Raw genomic sequence first — 21,629 nt, forward strand, 5'->3', positions numbered from 1 at the left:
GGCCACGGACCGGGTCTAGCCACCGTGACAACCCCAGGACTGAGACCCAGAGGCCCGGCTCCGGGTACCCCTCGGCCCTGCGGCGGTGTGGGGGCGCTCCACACATACAAAAGTTAGACTGCTAAAATGTATGTAAGTAAGCCAAAGTCCTTCTGGGAAAGCATCTTGTGGACAGATGAGACCAAGATAGAGCTTTTTGGTAAAGCACATCATTCTACTGTTTACCGAAAACTGAATAAAGCCTACAGAGAAAAGAAAACTACCTACAGTTAAATATGGTGGAGATTCAGAGATGTTTTGCGGTTGCTTTGCTCACTCTGGCACTGGGAGCCTTGACTTTGTGCAAGGCATCAAGAAATCTAAACATTATCAAAGGAGTTGGGGTCGTAATGTAGTGCCCAGTGTAAGAAAGCTGGGCTTGCATCCTAGGCCATGGGTCTTCCAGCAGAACAATGACCCCAAATATACTTCAATAAGCATCCAGAAATGGATGGAAACAAAACACTAGAGAGTGCTGAAGAGGCAGCAATGAGTTCGGATCTAAATCCCTTTGAACACCTGTGAGGAGATCTTAAAATTGCTGTTGGGAGAAGGCGCCTTAAAATATGAGAGACCTGGAGCAGTTTCCAAAAGAAGTGGTCCAAAATTCCAGTTGAGAGGAGTAAAAAGCTTGTAGATGACTATACGAAGCTATTGATTGCAGTTATTTATTCCAAAGGGTGTGCAACCAAATATTAAGTTGAGGGTGCCAACAATTTTGTACATCCCATTTTTGGGGTTTTATGTGAAATTATTTCTAATTTGACTTTTTTCTCTGTTTTTTTGTGTTGTTCCAATACACTCAAATGAAATAAACATGTGCATGACAAAACATATGTAATTGCAATAATTTTCTGGGACAAATGCTTCATTTTCTGGAACAATTTCAAGGATGCCAACACTTTTGGCCATGAGTGTATGAAATAATACAAAAAAAAAAGCCACCACAAAATATATCCAATAAGAAGCTGCAGGTGAACACTATTGCCAATATTCTGAAGTTTTCTTCTGCTTTAAAAATGATGCGGGTATGCACCTAGCCTAAGGCTCTCGTATTGTTAGTTGTCACCCAGCCTTCAGCCATTCACTAATTGTATCTAGGTAACATCATGACGTATTCCTGCACCATACGTCTTAGATCCAGTATACTAAACAGATCCAGATCCACAATATATATCCAGACTGGTAAAGGGCTGTCTCTATTCTGGCCAAAGGAGAGAAACCAAGAACGTTGACGGGATGCTTTACCATCAGCTGGCCTCTATTATGGGGTATTTAAATAGGAAAGATAAGTAGGAGAGAAGAGGCAAAGTGGGAGTGAAAGGCTGAGAAGTGCTCTGCAAACAGCAACATGTGATAAGGCGCTTTATCTGCATCTGTGTTTAGGATAAGGATCAGCGGCACCTGTATACACACAGCTAACACGAGATCCCGGGATTACCAGAACCTTATTTAGGATTGTGTGTGCTCTATTATGTCCAGGATCCTCTATGTAACCTTATTTGTACAACATTCTACCTCCTCTTCGCTCCAGTATATCAGGATCTGCCAACTGATCAATGCTCCTTGTACTAACAGCCAAAGTTCTTTTGTTCTGTGATATGTCCTGTTGTAGTTACTGCAGTAGAGATAAACGCACAAAATACTCATAATGGGAACTTACAGTAGCTTTAAAGAATTTTTTTTTCTGCTTCCAGTAAGGTAAATGCACACAATTCAGTTTTCCCTAATGTGCGGGTAGTGTTTGCAATCAGAATAATAGTAATAGTATTACTAATAAGATTCCTATTATTATAAAGTATACTATGTGCACAAATAATCTTTTTCAGGCTGATTCTGCTTAAAGAAGTGCTGGAAAGGCGCCACAAAAAGTGAATATAATGTGCAGAATGTAAAATCGTCACTGCTGTGCACATGATTAGTTGTTTGGTTTTTTTTTACTTATTTTAACTGCTTCAGTGTTTGGAAACCAGGAGGTGGTTAAAAGAAGTAGCTGTGATACTAGTCACTACTCACGGACTAGACAAACTAGCCATGAGACAGAGTGGTCAAGAGGTCCAAGGTTAAAAGCCAGGAAAGTACCGTACATCAAAGACAGAGGGTAAGACAAACTTATAGTCAGTGGCAAAGTCCGGGGTCTGGTAACTAAAGTCAGAATATGTCAAAAGCCAAAGTGCTAATACAAATGGGTAGTCAAAAGGCAAATACAAGGTCTGGCAACAAACGATCAGAATATCAAAATACAGTGCACAGAGTAAATACACCACTGAACTGATGCTACAATTGGCAATGATTGGTAGTTAAGTAGCCTGGCAATTATCTGTAAAGGAAAACACTTGGAGGAAACCCAAACACATCACTGACAGCCCAACGCCCCTGCTATCCATAGGATGGCTGAGCTGTCACTCACAGCATACCTAGGGCACAGTGAGTGGTGGAATTGTTATGGTAGTATGTCCATTTTAAGGGGTGATTCTGATTTCAAAACTGCCAGCAAAGCCACTTCAGGAAAAAGACTTCTGGCTTTAGCTTGAAGCAGCTTCATTTTGGAAAACTCTGGCGGATGGGCTGACGTCTTATAAACGTTATGTGCACATACCCTAAGGGTATGTCCATGAGCTCACCACCCCAGATTTATGCATGATCTTGGGTGACAGAATCCTGATGGACCCTTCTTTGCTTTTGCTTTTTCCTCCTTGTCATCCAAGAGCTATAACTTTTAGATAAATTGAAGATGGGTTTTTTGGTGTATGAGCAGTAGAAGTCTGAGATTGGAGGAGTGCTCTGCCAAGCAAGCGATTCTATATATGGAGGAGTTGGAAGAGATATCTGTCGGCCAAATGTTCTACAGCCATCTGAAGTAGCTAGGGTGGCTGTAAGTTATATCACATAAGGAATATTGGTTAGGAATATTGGTTGCATTGATTGAAGATGTTTTAAAATGTATTCCAGAATCAAAAATCATATCCTCTCTATAGGATAGGTGATAACTTGCTGATTGCTGAGGCTCCTACCATTGGGATCCCAAGTGATCCCAAGAATGGGGTTCTGAATTCTGGGTACTGTGCTCAGCCCCATATTGAGAAGACCAGGTATGGTGCTTCGCTATTTCCATACCAATGAATAAACAGGATGTCAAGCATGTCAGCTCCATTCCGGATGGGCTCAGGTCACAGGATCCAGAGCCACGTCTTCAAAATTTGCATGCACTTCTTAAATGCTGCAGAAACATTTCACATCTGCAAGTCTGCTAAGTGTGCAGGTACCCTCAGAGATTTTTATTTCTGTTAATTTCTACATGATCCCAACAAAACAATTACTTTTGCTGGAAAATATAGCACCCTGTGGCATGTCTTCTACTCTGGAAAACAGATCATGTCAATAGATCCAGTTGACACATTATGGTAACAGGTCCACATGAAACCAGAATATTGGATTAACCTAATCAAGATGTTCAGTAGTAGACATCATTATCTAATCATTAGTCTCGAGATTGCTTCTTTGTATTGATTTCAGCTTCACTTATTACGTAATACTGTGACAATTGGAAGAAATTACTGGTAGGGGGACATCAAAGTTTGAGATATTCCAAGGTAGACAAGAAACATGTTTATTGCTACCCATCTAGTAAGTAATTAGTTTTTCATAACGTCGAGCAATGGCAATTTTGGGCAACTCTACCATATATTTCTTGGGTTTCAATATTGCTCTGAGATTAATTAGCATAATAAATATCATCTTAAAATCACTGGATCATGATAAACCCCAACCTGTATAGCCAAATAATAATTCTTACATGTGTTAAACCCTAAATATTAGTAGAGTAGACCCCTAACATTTTTGTATTAGGTCAGCTCCTCTAGAGAAAACAACTATAATATATTTAATTTTATTAATTATTCATATTCATTATTTAAATAAAAATCACTAATAATTATGCTAAATATACATAAGTCAAAAAAGTATGAGAAAAAAAAATCATAGCTGTATAGTCTCCCAACCTCTTGGAAAAATATTCCGATACAGAACATTCTTCCATTTTTTTGTAGAAGTTCTAATTGTTAAGCAGAACCATAATTGCAGTTAAAGCTCTTTACTTCTCCGGCAGCTGTTTCATGCCTATTCTGAGAATATTACACACGAAGTCTTTAGGGTGTCGTTGTGCACCGATACGAAGCGGAGCAGGGGGCAGGAGAGAGCTGTTAGGAACAACAGCACGCAAGACTTTTGGAAATGAAAAATCGTTTTAATTCGAGAAGCTTGGAGCAATAACGAGAGGGGTCCTCGTAAATTTCTCAGCCTTGTGATAGATATCGGTCATAAAGGAGAATCCACAGGAAGTATTTTATTAGTCATAGAGGAGGGACGGATATCACTTGTTCTCTTTACGGCTTTGAATGTGCTTATCTGCTAGAACAGAATTTTAACTCCTTCTATTCTTGAAAGGGTTAATACCGAGCCTGTTAACTTTTGATCACCCTATAGAAATAATGTACGGTATATATAACATTTTCTGGTTATGCTATGTGAAGGCTATAGGAGAAGACAGGACCATCAAAGGCAATAGTTGCAGTATATAATTCTAAGGCGTATTATGGTATAAAAAAGGAATCCGGGCAGTATGCGGAGTTTTGTGTAGCTTCGTCATGTCAACATTGGTAGCGATTCTGCCCTGATCCAAACCAAAAAGGTTGACAGAGGAGCGCTCTGGTTACAATTACAGTATTGTGTAAAGGACTGTTCTTCCTTTTCATCATGTTTGTTTTATTTTGTGATCCATTGTAAAGTTTAGCATAATATGATAAAATATCCATCTCTCACTTCCACTGATCTTTGATCATGTTGGTAAACTCATTGTGCAGCTTCTGAAAATTAGACGTTCTTGACAGCCCCCTGAACACAGCCCAGATTTTCAACCAGATTGCTGGATTGAGCCAACATTGGCACCAAGTATAGACTAAAGGGATGTATTATTTATCCTTGGGAGAACATTGATATGTCTATTATTAAATCATCAAAAAATGATTTGGGATTTCCATGAATTTCTAGATTTAGTGTAACTGACATTTGTGAATATTGTCTATCTATGGAGTAGTATCTCTAAGGGGCTATACCGGAGTATCTGCTATGGATGTAGGATATACCGTAATGGGCAATGCACTTAATATTTTGCATCTGTCATTTATTTACAAGGCTAAAACTGGACATACACATTAGATTAATAGGGCTGTACCAGCTAATTTCATCAGCACTGGCCGACCAGTTAATATGCATGGGGTCTCCTAATACTCCCCAGTTATCAACAATTGACCTTCTTATAGGTTTGGGCACCTCCCAACTCTTGCGTAACATCATCTCCAACCATCTAATGTGTATGGGCTCTCCTCACACTCCTTGGATATCACCCCCTGACATTCTTATGGGTATGAGGCTGTTCCAAATCTTTGTGACTGTATCGCCAACCATCTAATATATATAGGGTCTCCTAACACTCCTTGAATATCATTCACATTGACATTCTTATGGGTATGGGGCTCCCACAACTTTCTTGTGACAATATCCCTAAACATGTAATGTTTTATGAGGTCCTCCCAACTTTTTTGTAACATCATCCCCAACCATTTAATGGGTATGGGGTCTCCTAGCACTCCTTGGTTATCAACCCCCTTATATTTTTATGAGTATGAGGCTCTTCCAACTCTCTTGTGACAGTATCCCAAACCATCTAATATGTATGGAGTCTCCTAACACTCCACGAATATCACCCCCTGAAATTCTCATGGGTATAAGGCTCTTCCAATTCTCTTGTGACAATATCTCCAACCATCTAATGTGTTATGGGGCCTCCCAACCATCTATTGTGTATGGTGGTCTCTTGTGATAACCTCACCTGACCATCACAACTAAATAGATTGATAGTAGATAGATAAATTAAACAGACCTTCTTACTAGAGATGAGGTAAGAGATTCTAGATAAACTGAATTTGCTCCAAATTTCCCCCAAAATTTTTGATTATTTTTTAATCCCTTCTTGTCAGATTCGATTTGCACCAAATTTATTCAATGTGAATCAAATCCCTCCTTTTTCCCTGATTTGAGTGAATCTGCTTGAATCAAATTTTAGGAGGTGTGATCACTGATCATCTTTACTTCTGACTTTCTTGAGACATCAACCCTTGATTATCTAAGGTGTATAGAGGCCAACATATTCTTATTTTATATAATCTCTGAAACATTCAATGTGTATGGAGACCTCTTGAATCGTACAACTTTCCCACAACATCATCTCCAAACTTCTTCAACATATATTCCAACCATCCAATGTTTATGGCGACCTCCTGACTCTCCCATAACATCATCCTCAGACCATGTAATGCCAGTGACCTGACTGGTCCTCAACAATGTCTCCCAATCATTTAATTTGTATGGAGGCCAAAATACTCTTCTCTGAAATGTATCCCGACCTTGTATTGTATATAGGGCCTCCTGACTCTCCTGTGAAATTATCCTCTGACCATCTAAGGCTACTTTCACACTAGCGTCGTACGACGCACGTTGCAATGCGTAGTTTTGGAGAAAAAAATTGCTTACAGGATGCGTTTTTTCTCCATAGACTTGCATTAGCGATGCATTGCCACACGTTGCATCCATCGTGCGACGGATGCGTCGTGTTGCTTCGGACTGTTGGCACAAAAAAACATTACATGTAACGCTTTTGTGTGCGTCGTGTCCGCCATTTCCGACCGCGCATGCGCGGCCGGAACTCCGCCCCCGCCTTCCCGGACATCACAGTTTTACAACACATCCGCTGCCCCGTTGTTTTTCTTGCACAGTATGCGTCGGTACGTCTGCACATCGCATTGCGACGTGCGTCGTAAGACACTAGTGTGAAAGTAGCCTAATGTGTAAGAAGACCTCCTGACTCTCCTATGACATTATTCCCTAACCACCTAATGTAGATGGGGACCTCCTGACTTTCCTGTGACATAAACCTCTGACCCTCTGTGTATAGAGACGTACTGACTCACCTATGACATTATCCCCTGACCATTTGTATGTGGGGACCTCCTGACTTTCCTGTAACATTATCCCCAAGCCATCTAATGTGTAAGGAGACCTCCTGACTTTCCTGTGACATTATCACCCAACCATCTAATGTGTATGGGGATCTACTGATTTTCCTGTGACATTATTCCCCGACCATCTTATGTGCATGGGGACCTCCTGACTTTCCTGTGACATTATGCCCCGACCATCTTGTGTGTATGAGGACTTCCTTACTTTCCTGTGATATTGTCCCCCAACCATCTCATATGTATGGGGACCTCCTGACTTTCCTGTGACATTATTATCCTCCGACCATCTTATGTGTATGGGGACCTCCTGAATTTCCTGTGACATTATCCCCCGACCATCTTATGTGTATGGAGACCTTCTGACGCTTTTTAAGTTACATCTCTGGTACCATGTCTTCTTCTGCTCTGAAAACTTCCTGTTGGGTTAAGGCGGTCTATAGTTCAAGCTTCTTGAAGCGAGCTTAATGTGCGCACTGTAGCCCCATTCACTGGTCTTATAATAAACGCTGTAGTAAAACAATTAAACATGTTTGTGGATACACAGAAGGAAATTAAGGGCAGGAGAGAGACAGGCGAGTGGCAGAAGGAGAGATATTGAAAGAGTAAACGTGGAAATGCAATTGCTAAGGAAAAGAGAAGGACCAAATTTAACGCTAGAAGTGAGCCGCATAGATAAAGAATTAGGCGTTCATTAACCAGATGGTGGAGAGCGTCCCAGCATCCTCTCATCATAAATCATCAACTTCACCTGCACAATTATATGTAAATAATAGTACACCTACATCGTAAGTCTACATGTACAATACATACAGTAGATAGATATTCGATAACTAGATAGATAGATGATAGATGATATAGATGATAGATAGATAATAAATAGATGATAGATAATAGATACAATAGATATGAAATAAATATATGATATATATATACAAATTAAGAGATGGATGGTAGATAATAAATGCTGTTAATAGACAGATTGATCAATAATAATTAGATCGATACTTTGCATACATACTGTAGACAGATGTTGTAGATAGTTAGATACTATAGGTAGCCTAGATACAGATACTGTAGATGGATGATTGGCCAGTTCGGTGGCTCAGTGGTTAGCGCTTTTGCTTTGCTGCGCTAGGGTCCTGGGCTCAAATCCCACCAAGGACAACATCTTCAAGGAGTTTGTATGTTCTTGCCATGTTCTTCGGTTTCCTCCCACCCTCCAAACACATTGTGGTAGGGAATTTAGACTGTGAGTCCCAATGGGGACAGTGATGGTAATGTAAATTAAGTGCTGTGGAACATGATGGTGCTGGATAAGCAAAGCATAATAAATAAATAATAACAATAGATAGATACTGTAGATCATAAATTCTGTAGATAGAGACATAGATACAGTAAATAAGTATTATAAATCGATTTATCTATCTTCCATAGATAGAGATATATACTGTAGAAGGACATATGACATTTATGTGTGAGGCACTAACCCTTACGTCTCTACTGTGGAGTCTCCAGTTTTATCTAAAAATCTCTATTGGTGTCATTTGAACTTCAATGGAAAGCCTATCCTACAATATTGGCATTTGTTTTGTTCAGAGGAGTTTTTTGCACCCTCTTGGGCATCAGGCCAACTGCTACCTCTGCACCCTCTTAGCTATGTCTATGTCCATAGGACTTTTTGGACTTTCCACGTCTTGTTCATGTCACTGACTGGTTCTAACAGTCTACGCGCTCATTAGTCACCCTCCTTCCCAATCCCCAGAGCCGCAGTGACTGGAAGTTCAGTTTTGGATGTAGATAGATATTTTTAGTAATAAAAGAATCTAGAAAGAAGAAACACATGTGGAGTTGTGTCATTTCCAGAACCACATTTGAACATTACATATTGTTTTTCTTATTGTTTAGACAATGTAGGTTCTTTGAAATGTCATGAGTAATGAGCTGTATTTCTGCAAGCCATCATAAACTACATTTCCTGACTGTTCACCAAAAAGATCATTTTGTATTGAAAATTTTGGTCTTCGAAAGCCGTCTTTTTTTTGGTTTGCTATAATTAATAAGTCAAAATTTAGAGCACTTTAAAGAGTGACCTATCCTTAGACTCTCAATGATCCGATATTGGTGGTCTATTCTGACTCCCAGCATTCCCACCGATCAGCTGCTTGAAGGTACTGAAGCACATCGGAAATGGGACAGCGCCACACATTGTGTCATGGCCATGAATGGTACTACAAGCTCTCGCCCATAAGGATAGACCACACATTATGTCATGGCCATGAAAGGTACTACAAGCTCTCGCCCTTAAGGATAGATCAATAACCATTTAGCTGAATAAAGGGGTTGTTACATACTGGAAGTGGCACAATTCCATATATTGTATAGTTGCCACAAATGGTATTACAAGGTCTCTACCATACAAGTGAATGTCTGATATCACCAATATTAAAGTTCCTATCTTTAGGGTAGGCCATCAATGTTTCATTGGTAAAAGTTAATCTATGTCCCTTTATTTACACAGGCAGATTTGCTTGTCTAAGTACATAACCATGCAGCTCCTTTATTGTGCAGGTCTAAACATAGCTCATCATTGCCTAAATCCCTGTGCAGCTCCTTTATTGTGCAGGTCTAAACATAGCTCATCATTGCCTAAATCCCTGTGCAGCTCCTTTAACTGTCGGGTGAAAAGAAGTTTGCTGGCTGGGGGATGGAAAACTGGGCTCCCACCAATTGCCAGAATGGGGCTCTTTAATCCCCGGCTCTACACATGCTCTGAATCATAGCTTCATTTCTAAAAACTTAAAGGTTTGGGGTTCGTATCCAACAGTAGTGTCCGGTGCTAAACTCCGAACACAGACTTTTCCCGTAAGTCTGTTTTAATGTTCGGAGTTTCGGCAGAAGTCCGGGAGAATAGAGTGAAAGAATTTTCCAGCTCTATAGTTCAGAACGCCATTGTTTTCAGTGGAGTTGAGGTTCAAGTTTGGATATCTAAACCAAACTTTGGACCAAAGTTCGGGTCAGGTACCAGAACCTGAACTTCCATGGGTCCGCTCATTCCTAGTCATGTATAACAGGGATATATTTCTTATTTTTGTCAAACTTGATTTACCATTAACTACATATTCTATTTTTCAGACTTTTTGCAGCAAAATGCAGCGGTTGCATGGAGAAGATCGCGCCAACAGAATTTGTCATGCGTGCCCTGGAGAGCGTATATCACCTGAGCTGCTTTTGCTGCTGTGTATGTGAACGACAGCTAAGAAAGGGAGATGAGTTTGTACTGAAGGAGGGACAGCTTTTATGTAAAAGTGACTATGAAAAGGAAAAGGACCTTCTAAGTTCCGGGAGTCCAGATGACTCAGATTCTGGTGAGTTACAATTTATAGTGTTAGAACTTAAAAGGATACTCTAGGAAATGGTGATCTGGTCATCAATACCCCCAGAGGGTGATGACCGCTGCAACAGCAAATGATTCTCCTCACCTTGCTTGATAGGAGTAGATAATGGATCCCAACGATTAACTCTGTCAACAAAAAGTGTATTTTTTTGCCTTGGATTCTGACCTGGTAGAAGATCACTTAGATTCAAGCAATTAAAAGTATTGGTCTTTTTGGACAGAACAATGCATTTTGGCCCAGATCCTCAAACCTTCCTCTTGGGTCTTGACCCCTGAGGAAGGCACGATGCCGAAACAAGTTCCGTTAAATACAATAAATAAAGCCCAATACTTACAATACCTTAAATCCCAGTGATCTTTCAATGAAGGGACAGAGGCAAAAAGGAACTTTTTCTTGATAGACGTTAAGTTTAAATTATTATTAAATTAATTATACATATATGATTTTTTATTAGTAAATTAAATTTGCCTTAAATCTGACTCTATTACCAATACAACTTGAGAAAAAAGACAAACCTCACAATGGCTCTTCTTGTCTTAGAAATTAACCTGAAAACATGCCTATTACAGTATTGTCTACCTTTATGTTACACTAGTCCCCTGAAAATAAGCTGAATATGACTTTTTTCAATTCTCAGTGATCAGCTATGATTTATGAGAAAACCCTGTCCACAAGTGTTGAGTTTACCTGCAGTGCCACCACAGGAAAAACAAAGAATTACACAATTTTTATTCAAATCCATTGTCATTCTCGGTCCTCCAGAGCGAAGATGTTCTTTGTAGCCACAATTCATTCTAAAGAATAGTTTGGGGTGGCGAATAAAGGATTTTCCCTAGTTACCTCCCTAATAGTGTGTTTGACCATGAATACTATAAACCAGACAGACCCTTTAATCTTTTATAAGTTTATAAAGTGTCCCTGTAGAATATAACAATATGTCATGTTGTTTGATATGTATAACTGAGTATGCTACAATGTATCAAAGCTTTTGCTGCTTTCTACACACTTCTTTGCCCACCGTGAATCCTGTTTATTTTTATATCAAGCTCAATAAGCAAATTATCCATAGACTGAAGTTGATTATTATAGGGAGCCTAGAAAGAGCAGACAAGTCAGAGACAGAGTACTGGAAAAAAAGAGCTGAGCACCAACCCCCCCCCCCCCCCCCCCCCAAAAAAAAAAAAAAAAAAAAATATTAATTTGTATGTCACTTTGAGCCTGCGTATTTGTATATGTCTTATTGTACACGATGGGATTGTCTGCAGCACAACATTCCGCCTCTCTGTACAGTACATGTGCCTGTATGATATATCACTGTACCCTCTCACTCACAGCATGACATTATATATCTCTGCAGGTTCTTATAACTCTAGCATTTTATTTTATAGCTTTGCATATTACAATATTGCTGCTCAAGCCATTATATCACTGCATGTTATTACGTTGCTGTTCAAGATATTTTATGGCTTTGCCACATTTTTGCACAGATGTCTGGTGGTCCAGCATGTAAGAATCTGTCTATGTGATATATGTGGCTGCGTAATGTGAAGCCAATGATTCTCTAAGGACCTATTCATAGAAATGACTCAACATTTTCAAAAAGAAAAAAGATACAAAGTATGAAAGAATTTGTAAATCTTTTTTCTACTTTCCTTTCTATGTCTTCAGATTTTTTTGCCTATCTCCCCTTTTTCTTAGTTTGCATCTACTTTTCTGTTCCCTTTTTCTCCTTCACCTTATGCTTCACAATTTTCTTAGTTTTTCTTCACCTCCCCTTCCATTTACTTTTTTTTTCTAATTTTTCTTTTTCTCCTCCTCCTTCTTCTATTTTTTAAGCTGCAAATTTTTCATCTCCTCTATCTTCTCATTCCTTTTTGTCATCTTCTCCTTATATTCACATCTCATCGATTTTTAATTGTGTCTTTTTCTTCTCTTTCTTGCCCTCTTCCTTCTTCTTCTACCAATTCTCCTTTCTATTTTTCTCAGTCCATCCATACACCTATTATTGCAACCCATTTTTGGAATAACAAGATTTAACTTTGCTTGTATGTTGCTCTATACTACAGTAAAGAGTGAAGATGAAGAGGGTGACGTAAAGCCAGGAAAATGTCATGGCAGTCAGGGAAAGGGCAGTGATGATGGTAAAGACCCAAGAAGGCCAAAACGACCAAGGACAATCCTCACAACGCAGCAGAGAAGGGCATTTAAAGCATCATTTGAGGTGTCTTCAAAACCTTGCCGAAAGGTATGTACCCTATATTTTTATGTAACCTTGTAAGTTATATTCTTTGGTAAACTTGTGTCCTAATTGCCTTAATAGTTTTGACTATAGAGGCTCATTTTCATCAAAGCCTCAGCTGAAATATGTTGAGGAAAGTAGATCGAAAGGAAAGCCTTGTATAAAATACTACTCAATATATGGTCATATCATTAACTGTAATTCATACACCACCATTTATACACATATTGAACATAACTATTTACTGTTAATTTCACAGGTTAGGGAAACATTAGCAGCTGAAACCGGACTTAGTGTGAGAGTAGTCCAGGTGTGGTTTCAGAACCAAAGAGCAAAAGTAAGTGATACTCATATACTTTATCACTGCTATATTCTTTTTTTAAGTAGATCACACCAATTTACTCATAGTCTTTTACTATTCTGTTAAACAGATGAAGAAATTAGCACGAAGGCATCAGCAACAGCAAGAGCAACAAAATTCTCAGAGACTTGGTCAAGGTAACTAGCATAACTGTTGTTAGTAATCATCCCTTCTCTGTAGTGTAGTATGTATTGTACTGCATATTTGTAATTGATATCCTGACTTTGACCCTGAACTAAGCCCCAGTCATCCCTTAGTCTATAACCCATGGGTGTTGTATCTGTATGTACATAATTATATATTAATTATATATATGTAAGTATGTAATTATACAATTGATCAAGTAATGTGATCATAGGAGATGGATACATTTTAATTTCAATTTCTTACTTTTGTACACTTTTATATATTATACCTTTTGTGAATATTGCTGCTTCATCTACTTATTTTCACTCTTGTGTTTTACCCTTATCCATTGATTATACTTATTATTTCTGTAGCTAACAGTAGCATCTAAATCTATAAAAACATCCACTACTTAATTTTATACTCCCAGACTTAGTACTATCAGATTCCAAAAGGGACCGTCATGGGTCCTCCTCAACCCCATTTTTTTATATTTGCATGGAATGAGCATTAAAATTTAACCAGTGTGTGCATCTATATTTGGGTAGTAAGTTAGAACAATAAATTGTGTTATTGGTAAGTTAGGATTCTGTATATTCTAAGCTCGAAAATGTGCAGTATACAGATCTAATTTTTGTACTTTTAGTAAGTGGCCCCCACTAATCATAAGCTTATGATTTTACACCTCCTAAGACAATGTTCACACTTGTATTGTGGCTTCAGTTCATGAAAGAGCCATGTCAGATCAGTTTTTAGTCAAAAATATATGAACCTCTGACAGAAAGAGAGAAGCCATAGGTTGACAAAATCCGAAGTACAACTTTCAGAAGCAAAATATTTCCCATTAATCTTCAAGATTACCAGTAGCAAAAAATGTAAATTTACAAGTAATATCTTAAATCTTAGGCATCAATCCTTATGAAAACCGTATATCATATACTGCCAAAAACCTTAGCCATAACCAAAACCATAGTAAAAGCCTAATAAATCTTTCCAATATGTAAAGCCGTCTAAAATAATATCAATATAATTTGAGCCTTATCCAAAATAAAAATGTTTCCCAAACGTTATCCTTAAGAACCTTAAACTTAATCCCGCTCCTTTGTAAAGCCTTAACTCTAGCTTAAATCCTTCAAAACCAAGTGTTCTATGTATCCTGAACTATATGAGGAACACTATCCAAAGTCCTAAACTTCCAATGATGACTTTCAGCAATGTTAACTCACACCATTGTAATAATTTCTACCAGCTAGATAGGAATGTTCTCACTTTTCTTGCCTTGAAGCTGTGTGTCTGAAATTGTGTTTCAACCTGTAACCCTAATATACATCATAACCTGCCTAATTTATTAATGTTAAATCATTTGCCCCATGTGAACTTTTCTATCTAACCTGTCACAATCGTTTTTATTTTTGTCCTGTCAAAAAAAAAGATTAGTGATTTTTGATGTTGGGGGGAAAAAAAGGATATTTTTTCCCCCCGATTAAGTGCTACGCCTGACAAATGTCTATATATGAAATTGTAGATCGGTCTTATTTCTAGACTATGAATGAGCTGCAATACAAGACATTTCCATGGATAGGAGAGTAGACGTGTTTTGAAAAATGATTGGAGCTATTTTCTTTTGTTTTTAACAACTAGTGATGAGCAAGTATGCTCATTACTCGAGTTTTCCAAGCATGCTCGGGTGGTCTCCGAGTATTTCAGTGTGCTCGTAGATTATGTTTGTGTCCCGTAGCTGCATGATTTGCGGCTGCTATACAGCCTGAATACATGTGGGGATTCCCTAACCAACAGGCAATCCCCACATGTATTCACGTTGTCTAGAAGCTGCAAATCATGCAGCTGCGGGGACACAAACATAATCTACAAGCACGCCCAAGATACTTGGAGAACACTTAAGCATGCTGGGAAAACTCGGGCAACCAGCACACTGGCTCATTACTATTAACAACCCCTTTAAATCTCAGTAAATATTTGCAGAAAGGAAAATGGCTACCAATGTTTATGTAGCAGCTAGTATTTAAAGGGAACTTGTGAGTAGAGTTGAGCGAATTTTTCAATATTCTGTTCGGATTACGATCGCCGGCAAATTTCGTATTTGCAATATTCACTGAACACAGCCAAATGTCATTGGAGTCAATGGGAGTAGAAATCAGCGAATATGTTTGGAACCGATCATCAAACATAAATTTGGTAGAAATAGGAACCAATATGGCAAATTCAGATTTGGCGATCGTTTCCGAACATATTTGCTCAACTGCGTGTGAGCAGGTTGATAGAATACATTAGTTTGGGGTCTATCTAAAGTCCATGTAATATTGATACATCATACCTTTGTTTAATAAGTCTGTGTCTCCGTTTTCTAGAAATCCATTCACTAATTTTTATGCAAATGAGCTGAAAATACAGGGGGCTTCGCCGTGCACTTAGTCTCCAGTTTCTCTACGTATTTCTTGTCTGTGACCTGCTCCCTCGCTTGAGATCCTGCACAAGTGCCGTCATTCCTGGTGGCGGGTCCATGCAAAGATCGATAGTCTAGTTTTCGAATGTCATCAGGACATTACTGATAAGAGGTGGAAAAAGAGGGACACAAGACAGAGAACTGTAAGTGAAGGCCAAGCCCCCTGTACTAGTAGTTCATTTGCAGAAAAATTTACTGATGAATTTTTATAAAACGGAGACACAAAGGTGTGGACATCATTAGCATGACAGGGATTTTACGTAGGTGATGTTAGTTTCGGGGCTAAAATCTTGCACACAGGTTCCCTTTAATAGAATGAAACATAGCTAGAATCAACAAACAAATGATAAAGAGGTAACAAACTTTGCCGGACTGAGTGCATTAATGTGGCTCCTTGTCACCCGTCAGAGGTCATGTCCAGCCGCATGGAAGGGATGATGACCTCATACGCCCCACTGGCCCCCCAACAGCAACAGATCGTCACGATGGATCAGAACAGCTACAGCACAGACCCCTTCCAGCAAGGACTCACCCCTCCTCAAATGCCAGGTGACCACATGAATCCTTATGGTAAGCTGCGTGAACCCTGCACAATGACACTGAGTATCACCAAGTATAGAATGTACATTTATAATCCCTGTATAGCACCGTTGGGAGAAGAGAAGGCATGCCGATAGTTTCTAATCTATGACTGTGTAACCAATCATATTAATGCAAATGTCCAATTTGAAGGTGGCCGGCAGCAGAAATTGACGGTCTAAAATAAACACAATGTCTTGGCACACCCTTTGCATGGCCAAAGAATTCAATGCACCTTCCCACCTACTAGATTTACAGCTATATCTTCGATACTTGGGTTACCATAATGCCAAAGCTTTTACTAAAGAAAGAGAGGGCAGAAATAGATGGAATAAAAGTAGGTGGGAAGGGGAACTGAATGGTGTGGTCACACCAAGGGTACACCGAGAGCATCTGCTTGGTCTGAACAGTCATGTTTTGTCCTTAAATCCAGTCATATTATTCACTTTTGGTTAAACTATTTATTTTTTGTGTGCTCCCTTGACAGCACAGTGTTCAGTTGGGAGGTGGGAATTTAGAAAATCAAGTAAGAGATCCTGAAAACTAGTCAAAACACTTTTCTACAAATATCCGTTCCATCAAGAAACACTTATGCCCATTAGATGGCTGCCGGCAGATCGTTTTTCCAACAGCCATCTCTCCTGTACACAGTAGCGCTTTCTTGGGCTATTGCCTTTGTCCTCTATAAGAAAGCCACTTATAGACATCTGTGCTGGTGGCTTATCTCCAGGAGAACAAGGCAATCGGCAGTCCGAAATTGGATATGACAGTTTCCCCAACAATCAGTTGACCATACACTTTAGAGTGTCGCCTGGACCCATCTATATCGGCGGATACAATCGACGTTAGTCTAATGTGCATAGGGGGCTTAAAGGTGCCCACCCTAAAGTCCTTGTCGATTAGAAGATCCAGGGATGTCTTTTTGAAGGCTATTTGCTTGTTTAGCTGACTTGTTTGGGAACCAGTATAGGAAATAACCCAGTTATCACTGACTGTTTGTGTGCATAGTGCTATTTCTTATATGGGTCAATACAACCATTGCCTAAGAAATAGGCAAATAGCAGAAGATGTCTGTGAAACCCCCCAACAAGCAAAGACCATGTAGCTGAGACTTTCGGTGGACTACTCCTTTCCAGACAAAAGCTGAATTTTTAGTTGCATCTTTGGGGGCATGAACCACACTCAGACACACAGTCAAGGCAATCTATGATAATAGGAGTGGTCTAGTTTATATTAATATTCCATATACTTCCTCCTTACTATCTATTAACAAATTTCCATAGCAGTCTTTAAGAGTAAAGGCTGAAAGGAACCCTGTCCCACCTGCAGGCATCATGTTAAGGAGCAGAAGATGCCGGAGCAGATTAATCCATAGCTTATTCTGTATAACTGGAAATATTTGAATGTAAAACTCAACTAATTTGGGGCTCAGGAGTTCAGTGGGTGGTTCTCAAAAGTGATTGACCACACTCATACAAGAAATTACTGATTTAGAACCTCCTTCTGGATACTAAAAGTCTCAAACCCAAGAGTTTTAGATAAAACCTTTCCCCAAAAACCTAAATATTAATCTACGGTATTCGGCTTGACGCCATAGCATTTTTAACATAATGGACCCCCTTTAAGCCATGGGTTGTGGTTGACTTTTAAAACTATTTGGAATCTATAGGGATTATTATAAACAGGTTGGATCCATTGCAACAAGATTTGGGATAATCATTTCCCCTATACATAGTCTGTTTCTCTCAATTGTCCTCTCAAGCCAAATATGACCAGATAGGCTAGGCCTACTAAGAAGAGTATTCAGTGATCGGGAGTGTTGGAAGGTTCCACCATATGAGAAAAGTGGTCAACTCGGTCATTCTACAAATTTTATTTAAACAGATGGATAAGGTCCAAGTTTTGGGACCCATACCAATCAGTAGAACAGAGAACAGAGAACCCGCCCAGTCCACCATCCCCCAAACCTACAGGACTGTGGTGAAGAAGAGTCTGTATTGGGCAATACTCAAGCACATTCGGTGATATAGTAGAAATCGGTGGTTGATGTAGCAAAGGGCTCCTACCAATCTACACACCCCTTACACACCCCTTTAGCGTATGTGCACACGTTGAGTATCTGTAGTAGACTTTTCTGCTGCAAAATCTAGTGTTGACAAAAAAAATGTAGAATCCATGTGTTTTTGCAGTATTTTTACTGTATTTTTATGTGCACTTTTTTAATGCATTTTTCCTGAGTTTCTTTCTCATTCATTTGAATGGGTGAAAAACGCTAATAGAATTGACATTCTGCAGATTAAAAAAAAAAACACATAAAGGTTCAAATCTGTAAGGAAAAAACAAGCAGAAATCTCATTCACTTTGCTGATACAATGCATGGAAAAAAGCGACAAAAACGTAGCAAAAAACGTGTTGCGTGAAAAAGCCCTTAGGCCACATTACTGCTTTGTTTGACCCTATAGATTGTGTTTTTTTCACAATGAAAATTAAATTCTTAATCATATAAAATATCATTGTTAATAACTAAAAAATTTGACGTATTTTATTTTAGTCATTTGTTATTCTTATAACATTCAACATTTTTTTTTTTTTTTTGAAGCTGTATTACATTTGATTGAATAATTTGCAGTAATTAGTCCATTGGTTGTGCTTTGCATGTTGTAATACAAGTAACAGCCCAAGGTCAGGAGTGGCGCTGTGTTTAGAAATCAAATGTCTTAAAATTTTGTAACAAATTCCATAAGTGATCTTCATATTATTTTGCTATTTTTTCATATCGGTGTGTTTTTTTATTAGATATTTTTTTTTTTTAGAATTACTAATATCTTTCTATTTCGTTACCAGGTAATGACACCATATTTCACGATATCGACAGTGATACCTCGTTAACAAGTCTCAGTGACTGCTTCTTGGCTTCGTCAGAAGTCAACTCCATGCAAGCCAGAGTGGGAAACCCTATTGACCGACTGTACTCCATGCAGAGTTCCTACTTTGCATCATGAGTTTGTTCCTTACAAAAACAATAAAAAAAAAAAAGTGGACCCTTAGAGACTATCATACAGCCATATCTGTGCAGTTCTCCTTCCCCCTCCCCTCCAAACTGAGCAAAAAAATCAGAACATATCAAGTGATTGGATCATCTTCGGCCCCAGAAAAGTTCGGGAAAAAAAAGCATGAGCAACGACCTCAAATTTTTTTCCCATTTCAGATGAACGATTATTGTAAAAAAATAATAATAATAATAATGGAAGAAAACAGTATTTGTATAGAATTGTGTACAAAATAGAATTTTCCCCCCCTCTAGAATATTGGAAGACTGAAGCCACCGATAAAAGATCTCCCTTGTTTTCTCCGAAACTGCATGAGTGTCACCGTGATGTGGAATTATCAAATTTGAACTGTGACGAGTTATTGTAAATGTGACGTTTTAAACTATTTTATTTTATTATTATTATTTTTTTCTTTCTATATTTTGGTTTTGATTTTCTCCATAGACAAGAAGGGTAGTTTTTAGCCATTATATCATACGAGCAGACGATGATTTCTCAGAGTCATTGCCGTCACAGGAAGGACTGCATGTTTTTCTGGAGAGAAATACTTTTTTTTTTTTTTTTTAAATTAATGGTCTTATGTTCTTTTAAGGTGCTTTAAGGATGGAAAAAAAAAAGAAATAAGAAAAAAAACAAAAACTTAATTTAATAAAACTTACAACAGTAATTGATTCTGTCATTTCATAATATTGGACAACTGGAAAAAAAAATATTTGGCTAAGTTAAATTTACTGATTTCCCAGAAAAAAAGAAGAGCCAGGCACTCAGATGAGAGTTACAGGATATTTTAAGTTACTTAAAGGGAATTTGTTAGCAGGTTTTCGCTATTTAATCTGAAGGCAGCATAATGTAGGGGAAGAGAGCCTTATTCCAGGGATGTCACTAGCTCAGCAGTTTGATGTAGGTCCAATACAATCAGTATTTTATCAGCAGGAGATTATCACTGCAAGACTAGCTGCCCAGTGCCTGGCAGTCCAGCTTATGTGTATAATCCCGCCTCCACCACTGATTGGCCCTTGTTGAAAATGTATACAGGAAGAAGCAAATCAGGTGTGTGGGGGCGGGGTTATACACAGGTCAGAGTTCTGACTACTGCTACATCTGAAGCAGAGGATACAGGGATTGTAACAAAACTTCACCAAGCACCCCAGTAAGTGACACATCGTGGGAATCAGGCTCTCAGCCCTACAGCATGCTGCTCTTGCATTACATAGAAAAACCCTGCTGACATATTAAAGGGCCAGTATAAAATAAGGGATATATCCCCCATGCTATAAGCTTATCTAATCTTTGGTGTTCTAATCGCTGCCTCCATTATGCAGTAGCTGAAGTTCAATCAGAAATGCTAATGAGGATACTTGGTGCACCCTAGGAGTGACCAAGAGGTTAAGAGCCGTGTTTGGCCTAGTGATTTTACATGATCTCCCCTCTATCATTGTTCATTGACCACAGTCACTTGTATATAAGAGCACAATCTGCTGAGTAAGCTTATGCAAACCAGCACTGTCAATCACCAGTGTGGGAGGGACATGCAAAACCAGTGGGTGGAGCAGTACATTGAGCCTCTTGGCCACACCAAGGGTACACCAAGCATCCTAATTAGCATATTTGATTAATATTCAGTTTCTGCAGAACAGAAACAACAATCAGAACAGTAATGGTGGAATTTATAAAGAGTGCTATGTCCCCTTAAAGGCTAGGTGCTTATTTTATACTTGTAGTTTAGAATGACAGACTCCCTTTAAAAAGCACTTTGAGTCCAATGTAAAATCTACAAGGCCTACCTTTATTATGCATTATTTGCACTTCTCATGTAGGGAAGAGGAATTTGAGCGCCGGACAATGGGTTCATTGGCAACCTCTATACACCTATAACCATATATTTAAGGAATGATATGGAGTACTGAGATGGAGGAAAACAGCACCGTCCATGATTCTGGGGATGAAGAAGCCAGTTGTGTATGATGTTTAGAGCAGAGATTAGTAAATATATTCAAAGCAAATTTTACAAAAAAAAATTGAATTTTTTGACAATTTACTTTGGGCGCCTCCAGCAAAATGGCAACCAGGTGGCTACCATTTCGCTAGATTATAGAGGGCAAGGAAGGGGTTATTATTTTTTTTAATTAAACCCAGCTCTCATCCGTCCAGCTGCTTTCGTTGTATTTTTTGGTCCGGTCTGCGCATCATTGGCATCCTTGGCACTACCAACGGCCAGGCATTGCCCAGCACTGTTATTATGGGGTAAATGTAGTCAGTGCTGAAGGTGCCAAAGATGCCAGGGGCCGGAGGTGCTGAGG

At 38.9% G+C, this 21,629-nt stretch overlaps 1 protein-coding gene across 2 annotated transcripts in view; it reads left to right on the top strand.

The window, feature by feature from the left end:
- The window catches only part of LMX1B (LIM homeobox transcription factor 1 beta), a 174,572-nt gene extending 154,398 nt beyond the window's left edge, over positions 1 to 20,174 (top strand). Inside the window, exons 3-8 of one of the 2 annotated variants that reach the window (XM_077283615.1) lie at positions 10,248 to 10,480; positions 12,577 to 12,755; positions 13,009 to 13,086; positions 13,181 to 13,247; positions 16,109 to 16,270; positions 19,124 to 20,133. In XM_077283615.1, the coding sequence (XP_077139730.1) occupies positions 10,248 to 10,480; positions 12,577 to 12,755; positions 13,009 to 13,086; positions 13,181 to 13,247; positions 16,109 to 16,270; positions 19,124 to 19,281 (877 nt within the window). In that variant the 3' untranslated portion in view covers positions 19,282 to 20,133. Of the gene's footprint in view, positions 1 to 10,247; positions 10,481 to 12,576; positions 12,756 to 13,008; positions 13,087 to 13,180; positions 13,248 to 16,108; positions 16,271 to 19,123 lie in introns of both variants that reach the window. The other variant, XM_077283616.1, reaches the window with a different exon arrangement.
- Positions 20,175 to 21,629: the final 1,455 nt, after the last annotated feature.

The sequence above is a fragment of the Ranitomeya variabilis genome, chromosome 2 (assembly GCF_051348905.1).
Source record: "Ranitomeya variabilis isolate aRanVar5 chromosome 2, aRanVar5.hap1, whole genome shotgun sequence".
Classification (NCBI taxonomy): Eukaryota; Metazoa; Chordata; class Amphibia; order Anura; family Dendrobatidae; genus Ranitomeya; species Ranitomeya variabilis.